Genomic DNA, 9,283 nt, shown 5'->3' with positions numbered 1-9,283 from the left:
AAGGTTAACTACCAGTCAGAGGCATAATATATCATTGGTTGCCTCTGACAGGATCCAGAAGGTTTGGCAGATGCAGTTGGACAGATATACAAGCAGAAACAGAAAGGCAGCACTATATATGTATTATTTTGGAAGGCAATGATCTTGGAGGAAATAGCAAAAAGAGAAGGCTTTGTGATGCCATAAAAGTTTCTTCCATGTTGTTGTAATTTGAAAAGAATTTCTCTCCTATACAAAAAAACAACTATGTAATAAGCATGGATTTTCTGGAATTAGAAGCCTTCCAGCAATAATTATTAAAATGTGATTCTACATATTCTTATTGCTATTTTTTCATGTGTCATTCCTGGCCACAAATACATATGGAAGATATGATAGGAGCACGCCACTGCCACAAGCCCTGGGAGCTGTAGCCACAGGGACTGTAACTAGAGTCTTAGCTGCAGATTAGTAAACCGAGACCATGGAAGAGGGCAGAAGTTCCCCTCCCACCCCCCACCTCCAGGTGACGAAATGTGTTCAGATCTCACGATGAACCATCTGACTTGGGACCATCACAAACAGGTGCTCAGCAACACAGCAGAGGCAAAGAGACTGAGACAGGATCTCTGCATGAAGGGGCTTCCACACTCCAGCAAAGAAATTATTGTGAGGTCACATGGACTGAAGGCCAGCTGAGTCCTAAATATCAGAAAACGGGGCTTGAATTAAAGGGAAGATGAGATTCCTAAGGGCTTCCTAGATGCTAACTGAGAGGGCAGCCCATCAATACATCTACACTAGAGAGGGAATCTTGAGTGAGGATATTTAATGATGAAAAAGTGCCCTGTAGGTAAACGTTCCCTTCCACTCAGAGAAAAGGAAGGGAAATAGAAGTCTGATTTATGTGGGACAGCTCTAAAAGGGCCTCCAGATCTGTGGTCTGAGCGTATCGTACTCAGATTGCATCCCTTGTTTGATCCACACAAAGAGAGTCCCCACCCAGCTGGATATACAGGGTGTGGGGTGAGGTGAGGTCCTGGGTGTTTGCGCTACGAGATAAAATAGGGCGTGGTCTTGGCATGGCCGGGCACTGAGCTCTGTGGGCACAGAATGCTTTATTTACTCACGGGCTGGTTTGCCCCACACTAACCCTGGGCACTGGGGCCACCATCTCCTGGGACTCCCTTGGTGCATCACCACAGCCAATGTAGGGCAGCACCTCTCCAGCTGGCTCCAAAAATCAGAAATGAGTAAATATTGTACATTTTTTATCTTCTAGCTTGAGCATCTCCTTTATGCAACTCTAATTTTTAAAATGGGCCTATTGAGCATCATTTATGTGCCAGTATATTCTAGGTTCTATGGAGGTGACAAAAACACACCGATATGTCCTTTCTCTCGAGGGAGGACCAGAAACATATAAAACACATCTCTCAGGGTGGGAGGGAGCAAGAGACTCACTCGTGCTTCCTTAAGACTTTTGATCTTAGATGAGATTAGGGTTGAGGTCAGGATTGACCCCTCCACACACACATATGCACCGTTTCATACATACCACACAAAGTACAGAGGAAGAGGTTCTTCTGATTTTTGAAACCATTGAAATAGAAATACATTATGAAGGAGGGATTTTTTTCAAATCCAAGATGCATCCCCAGAGGCAGCAAAATTGTTGTTTCTCTAAGAAAGTTGCCCCCCAGGGATGTTAATAGGTGTTAGGAAAAATAAATCAATAAAAGAAAAAAGAAAAACAACTGGGTTCTATGGCCAATTAAGTTTAGGAGAATCCAGATGAAACAACATGACATAGATTTCTTGTCTGCAGATTCTTCAGTGCAGATGAAGAGTTGTCAATCTCTAAGAGATTACTGAACCCTGAACCCTATCTTTCTATCTATCTATCTATCTATCTATCTATCTATCTATCTATCTATCTTTCTATCTATTTACTTGTCATGGAGCATCTTCCAGACCAGCATTCCATAGGCCCACTGGAAAATATGTCCACCTCTTGTCCTTGGTAAGGTATGACATGCAAAAAGTATCCTAGGCACTGTATCACGGACCAAAAAGACTACCCATGGCTGAGTATAGAGGTACCATGCTGTCCACCTTGACTTTGAAGTGATGTGACAATTCCTAAAGCAGATGAAGTTCTCTTCACAGATGTCTGCCCTCCACCCTTTGCTTACTGATCTTTTGCAGCTAAAGAGTAAGTTTGGAAGAGATTAGTGGACAAATTAAAAACAGAAACAAAATAGTTCCACAGCTACACTAACCCACTCATACCAACACTTTGAAAGACATGTGGATAGTGAACCAAGGTTTATAACCAGGTAACCCAGTCCTGTGACTTCAATCCATGCCTAAAAGGACAGTCATGGGCTCAGGAAGGTTTCCAAAGGGGAAATTTATAGATCAGTGATGCACAAGATATAGTTTTTCTCTTCAGCAATTTGATTTAGTAGCTTCCATTTGTAAGAGAGAGCAGGGAAAAAAATGAAAAATTTAATTCAACTCTAAGATTGTTTTGAGCATTTACTTGTTTGCCCGTGTCAATATCAAGTCTATGCTCCTGATGAAAACATTTTAAAAAATTATTTTAACATCATTTCTGAAAATTAAATTATCTAGAAACTAATCAAAGGACAGGGATTCCTTTTATAGCTCCAGGAAAAAAGTTTCCCCCTAGGATATGGAGAAGACATGATGGAGGCAGTGGTATGTGAGCTGGGCCTTGAAAAATAAATAGCAATTACCAGTTAGAGAAAGGCAAGGGGTTGGCACTCCAGGGTGAAGGAAAAACATGTGTGAAAGCACAGAGGCATGAACCATCTGGACTATTCCCACAAGAGTAGAACTGTGGTGTAGCTGGAATATAGATTTATAGCATAGAGTGACAGATACAATGGGGGAGACTTTGGAAACCTTATCATGAAGGACCCTCTGTGCCCTTCCAGTGAGTTTGAAGTTTCTCCTGTAGGGTGTCAGTGAAAGTTGCTAAGCACGGTAGAGTGAGTTTATTTACATGTGTATTTTTAAAAGACAACCTTAGGGAATATGGGGAAAAGTGCTTTGGAATATGAGAGACTGATAACCAGAGTGATCTATTACACAACTGCTGTAAAAGTCCAGGTGAACGAAGCTGTGGGCAAAGCTAGAGTTGAGACTTAATTCTGAGATGAAATGACAAGGTTGAGTAACTAACTGGATGGTTAGGAAAAAGGCCAAAGAGAGTCCCAGCTTTTCTAACCAGATGTGTGCTCCTATCATTGGGAAAGCTCAGGACTGCAGAGAAGGGTATAGTTTTTGTGGGGCTAGCTAACAGAACGTGTTTAGCCTAAGCAAAAGCAACACAGTGGCTCGCTTAAAGGTACGAAGAGGAAACCATTCCACATTCTTATAGGAGCTGCTATCTGCAAGGCCCACAGTTTCTCATCTTGTTTGATTTTAGGGATGATTCTTTTTCTGAATATGAGTAACATCAATATATAAAATACCCACACCTACAGCTTCAATTGGCGCAGAAGTTATCATAAATCATACCGAGTTTGTTTTGATATCTTCAACTTCAACAAACGGTGAGTCAGATCAGGTCCGTGTCAAAATATCTTGCTAACTAGGCAGATATTCCAAAAGGCTTCCTGGTACACCAGAACATGGCACCGATATGAAAAATGGAGAAAGATAAGTCTTGGACCCCACCTGTTCACACCTAGCTTGAGTAAAGCTGGTCAAGTACAAATATAAGAAGACTTTGTTCTGAGTCCATGCCTGCCTTCTCCTTGGCTTCATTGCTTTGGTGAAGTCAAGATGAATTTCGCAGTGAGTAGATTTTTCCTTTCAAATTTATTACCTTAGAATTGGAGACTGTTAATATTCTGAGCTAACACAGGTCTGCTTCTTATGACAATATCATTCTAATGGAAAATTTTGTAAAAATGATGATAATAATAATCTCTTTTCTTTTCATGGAATCATAGCATTTATAAGCATCTCTATAGAGAAGGATAGTTATACTGGGATTAGTCAGCTGCCTGAGCATCTTATACTATGCTGTCTTTAAAAAATATTACTTTCTGGATCTCCTGATTCAGGTCTGAGCACAGAGCAAGCAGCCTCTAACCCTAGAAAATGTCTGATTTTCCATGACCTTCTTAAATTCCTTTTTTGACCAAAACTTCTGAGCATGTTCAGGCAAGTTAAAAAGCTTATTATCGAAACAAATTGGTAAGAGACTTACTGTCACATTCTCTCCTGTGAAATGGATCTCCAAGTGAGAAAGTTTTGCCTTGGACCCTGCCTGTAGTCATTTATTCAATGAAGACCCTTGAAGCATGAAGCTAGTGCAGCATCTCACTGTGGTTCTATGTAAAAGGCTGAGAATGTAGCAAATGGACCACAAAATTCCACCAGAGTAACTGCTGGTGCTGTGTGTCTCATAACAGGATGAAAAAGGGCTAGAGTCAGGTGAATATTTTCATGTTTTGACATACTAAGCATTAAAATATATTACAGCAGACTCTGCTTCATAATGGAGTTGCAAGTGTGAAATCATTTTCTAGAAATAAGTTCTATTTTTATGTTTTGGTTCTTTGGCTGCCAGACATGTGGGATCTTAGCTCCCCGATCAAGGATCAAACCTGCACCCCCTGCTTTGGAAGGTGAAGTCTTAACCACTGGACCACCAGGGAAGTCCCCAGAAATAAGTTCTAATAATAGGAAGGTTAAAAGAAAAAAAAGAGCTCCAGACACAGGTCAAATCTGGTTTCTCTTCTAGTTCTGCCATGAACAAAAGGTACACCCTTGGCCAAGTCACTCAGCTTCTGAAGTTCAGTTTCCTCATCTCTGAAAGGATTATGTTGTACTAAATAGATCTCTGAAATTTCTTCCACCACCAAATGTTTTTACTGCTTCTTAAATTATCAAACAAATTTTTTAAATTGCCTTGAATTACCAGTGCTGTTCTCAAACCATTTTGTTCCAGGCAAAGGAAATGAATATAGGCACCCAGAATCATGCATCTTGCATGAAGCTCTGTGTTCTGAGAACCAGTGTCGTGTACTCAATGACACATGCCTACATCAGGTGTCCTGGGACAGTGACTGACTTCCCTTCTGCTAAGCACACTTAACAGCCATCCTTGGCTTCTCATCATTCATATCCAACCTGCTTACTAATCCATTGCTTTAAAAAATTTTTTTAATAAAAATACTGCTATTAGGGGATTTAGGAAGAGAACAAAGCATTCAGATCAATAAAGAGGAAAATTAACTTAAATCATTTTCAGATGTGGTTCTCAGAACTTAAAACCATTTTCATACCATGTATGTTATTCATTTTCAACTTTTTCAATATACTATCACTTCATCAGTATTTCATAGGACCTACATTAAAAATTCTAAAACAATCAACATAATTACTTATAACTAACCTATAATTCAAATTATCATTAAAATGTCCTATGGTTAAAAAAAATAGAAGACCAAAAAAGAAGAAAAGACACACCAGAGTGGTAAAGTTAGTAAGTATTTTTAGAAGCTTAGAGAAAGAAAGAAGACAAGGACATCATTTTGCCATTTAACAGTAGACCAATGTTATTTGTGATTTCAGACTGTCTTTGCTGGACTTGTTGGCATCTTCCTGACTCCTGCCCTTGCTGACTATGTAAGTCTTATTTTCTAAAGTGTGTTACCAAAATGCATTTGCAGAGAAATGTGGTACTAAATCATCATCCATTTCTTGTAAATTTCAGAATATCAATGTCAACGACAACAACAACAGTGGTGCAAGTGGGCAGCAGTCAGTGAGTGTCAACAATGAACACAACGTGGCCAATGTGGACAATAACAACGGATGGGACTCGTGGAATTCTGTCTGGGACTATGGCTCTGTAGGTAGCCAGCATGCAATTTCTGTTCTCTGCAAATATGGCATTTCTTTTTTAACAACAGCAAAAATTGCCTGCTAACCATAAAAAATTTAAAAATGATGTAAATTCTAATGGCATGTAAGCATAGAGCTATAAGTGAAAGTGCCTATTTTGCTCACCTGGTTTCACTCCCTGGATATAACTGCTGTTAATAAGTTTCTCACAGTAAGTTAAAATTGAAGCCAATGAGTAGTAATTAGGATCCACTATGCTGTGAGGCTATAGGACAAATATGAGATCTTTTGCTTTACCTGCAGAAACCCTCAACAAAGATGAAAGACCTTCATAATGCTACTGTTGCCAGTGCAGTCTATCTCATTCTATCATCAACTTCCTTCTAAAAAGGCAGAAATTGACATTTCATCTGTAACTCAAAAAGACCAAAGGAAATGTAAATGACAATATTAGTTAGTAAGAGCAGTAAAAACAAAAAAAAGCAAAAAACAAAACAAAAAACCACTTGGTTCTAGTTAGAACACCCGACTGCAATTACCAGCTCTATATTTAACAAACTTTGTACTTAAGAAAAGCCAACTCCTTACAGTTTCAGTTTTATCATCTGGTCAATTAGAAAACTAATTCCTGTCTTATCTGCTTCCTCGAAATGTTGTTAAGATCAAAAGAGATTAAAATATGATAGTATTTAAAAATTTATTTCAGCAAAACAAATCTATGCAAAGGCACTCTTCCCCGGCTAGAATCTGAAGGCAGTTCAACACGCAGTCTCTCCCTCAAAGAGATTGTGGTCTATCCTTACAAATGTTAGCAATAAATATGGTTACAAAACAGGGTCGGATCCAGCTCATAGTTCATAGCGATCTCAGAGTTCCATTTCCCTCTGCTGGTGAAACTAATTTCTGATGAGAAAAGCACCTTGGAGAACATGCTGCTTACCATATACCATCTACTTTAATAGGGCTTCGCTGCAACCAGGGTCTTTAAGAAGAAGTCGTGCCTCGTGCACAAAATAAACAAGGAAGCCATGCCCTCTCTTCAAGCCCTTGATACTCTGGTCAAGAAAAAGAAGGTAAAAATGAAAGTCTTTTTATTTTTACTTGGGGGAGGTCTTATGATTTCCAATAAATAATGAGAAGGTCACAGTTGTTCCTTCTTGACCACAGTATGTTGTTGTGTGCAGCAAAAAAAGGCAAGAGGCATTGGTAACTGCCTGAGAAGAGACAGCTGCCACCACACTCAATTGCTGTGACTACACCTGCCTCTGCAGAGGCCGATCAGAACACTTCACCTTTACTGTCAGGGGAGCAAAGCCCTGCTCACACCAAGCAGAGCACTCAGCACTTCAAGAACATTTTTCTGCAAGAGTTGGTTAGGGTTATTAGATGTAGCAAATAAAAATAGAGGATATCCTGTTACATTTGAATTTCAGATAATTGAAATTCAAATGGATAATTTTTATCAATGGATAATTGATAAATGGATTTATCAATGGATAATTTTTAGCATAAGTATATCCCATGCAATATTTGGGATATACTTACACTTACAAATGACCTGTTGTTTATCTGAAATTAAAATGTAACTGTGTGTCCTGTATTTTATCTGGCAACCCTAGTTGGGGTGGGTGGGGAGAGGGGATCTATCATTCTTTAAAATGTCAGCCTGAGTTTATATTCTTACAACTGATAAATGGGTAACTTTCATTGACAGTGTAGAGAAAATAAACAAACTGCATTCTCAGAAACTGAGTATCATATAGCTCAATCCAAGAAATAAAAGGTGACTAAATGAGATTCAACCTTCAGAATAAATTTACCCTCAGACTTCTGTTTTTATGAAAAGCTGGGGTTTCAAACCAGCTAACCTTGGGACACTTTGAAATTCTGAGATATACAGGGCTGGAACTGATCCTTTGTCGTTTCAATTATGGAAAAATTATAGCCAAGCAATACCCCGTGTTGACCTTGTAGCCAACCCCCAATTCAACAAACCACAAGGCTTAGCACTCCTTCTCTCTCCTCCTTTCTACCTGCCTTCTCCACACTCAGCTTCAGGGTAAAGGACCAGGGGGACCACCTCCCAAGAGCCTGATGTACTCAGTCAGCCCTGACAAAGTCAACAACCTGGACCAGTTTGGAAAATCCATCGTTGCCATGTGCAAGGGGCTTCCAGCATACATGGCTGAAGAGATTCAAGGTGAGTAGCCTTCCTACTGTGCAGGGAGGATCATCAGACTATTTTCTGGGCATGTCTACAGAGGACACCAATTACTCGGGAGATGGCAATCAAGGTTAACACTTATGTAGCGCTTGCTTTTTGCTATGGGCTATTCTATGTGCTCTAAGTGTGTTAACTCATTTGCTCCTGATCTCAATCTTACGTGATAGGTTTTGTTGTTATTCTCACTTTCTGATGAGGAAACAGGCACACAGAGAGGTCACAAACCCCTTATTTGGGTCAATCCTAAGCATTTTGACTCTGGATTCTGTGCTTTTAACTATTCTGAAATATTTCCTTTCAAGGTTGAATCTAGAGTAAACTCAAGACATATTCAAAGAACTGCATGAATCGCTAAATGAAAGGAGAATGCCAACAGAATCTATTGGCTTTTTATAGCTCAAACAATCACTAATTCTGGGCATTCAAAGAGTAATTTACACAAAAACAAAGTGCCCACATAGGAACCTAACATAACAGCAACTTTCCAGATCTCTGAATTGACTGACTTAATCTTGAGAGCTAACTAGCTAAACCTTGAAATTATTGCAGAGCTAATTTGAAAACTGTGTGACATTCTTTGCCGCTACTCCCCCCCAAAAAACAGGTCCTTGGAACTGCATTGATATTGGTTTCTCCTTTCCTTTTTAACAGGGGAAAGCCTGATTTTGTACTCAGAAAAATGCTTCAGTACTAGTATACTCTGGATTCTGGACATTTCCTTCTGTGAAGGAACAGTGGAGAACTAAAAAAAAAAAGTCGCTGTGGGTTTAGCCATCGGAACATTCTATGCAGAAAAATATGGGTTCTAATGGTTTTCAATCGTGTCATTCTGAAATGTTTTCTCCTAGTCCTGTTTGGTTTCTGTAAGTGTCAATAAACCTATTTAGCACTGAGTTCAGTTTATACTAAAATTCTTTGTGATTTCTATTTGGAATGCACAGGATCAAAAATGCAATGTGGTCGTAGCAAGTTGTCGAAGTTTATTAGACCCAACTATTAGCCTATATCCAGGATGTGTCCCTTATAAAGAACCCCTTCAGCTGCTTCAGATACTACTAACCCACAGCTCTGGGAATAGTTCCAAGACCATCCAACTACTCTGAAGCCTGCTCTATAATTGATGTGCACAGTAACATTTTAAATCAGCGAGGGCAGAAATCCACTCAGAGTAGCTTAAGCCAGGAAAGGGGA

The 9,283-nt window shown here is 39.5% G+C and overlaps 1 protein-coding gene across 1 annotated transcript; it reads left to right on the top strand.

The window, feature by feature from the left end:
- Positions 1-3,757: 3,757 nt before the first annotated feature.
- On the top strand, positions 3,758-8,984 carry GKN1 (gastrokine 1). The gene is made up of 6 exons (XM_057742971.1): positions 3,758-3,807; positions 5,596-5,649; positions 5,738-5,875; positions 6,831-6,941; positions 7,921-8,068; positions 8,744-8,984. The coding sequence occupies exons 1-6, from the start codon at positions 3,796-3,798 to the stop codon at positions 8,836-8,838; spliced, it is 558 nt and encodes a 185-aa protein (XP_057598954.1). The 5' UTR covers positions 3,758-3,795; the 3' UTR covers positions 8,839-8,984.
- The last annotated feature ends 299 nt before the right edge of the window (positions 8,985-9,283 follow it).

This window comes from Hippopotamus amphibius, chromosome 7 (genome assembly GCF_030028045.1).
Source record: "Hippopotamus amphibius kiboko isolate mHipAmp2 chromosome 7, mHipAmp2.hap2, whole genome shotgun sequence".
Taxonomy (NCBI): Eukaryota; Metazoa; Chordata; class Mammalia; order Artiodactyla; family Hippopotamidae; genus Hippopotamus; species Hippopotamus amphibius.
Note: the sequence above shows the minus strand (reverse complement) of the source record. Positions and strands in the feature narration are given on the sequence as shown.

Bases quoted from the DNA above. Each gene is read 5' to 3' on its own strand.
- GKN1 (XM_057742971.1), top strand. The intron at 5,650-5,737 runs GTAAGTCTTATT...TGTAAATTTCAG, and splicing joins CTCCTGCCCTTGCTGACTAT to AATATCAATGTCAACGACAA. The intron at 6,942-7,920 runs GTAAAAATGAAA...CTCCACACTCAG, and splicing joins CTCTGGTCAAGAAAAAGAAG to CTTCAGGGTAAAGGACCAGG.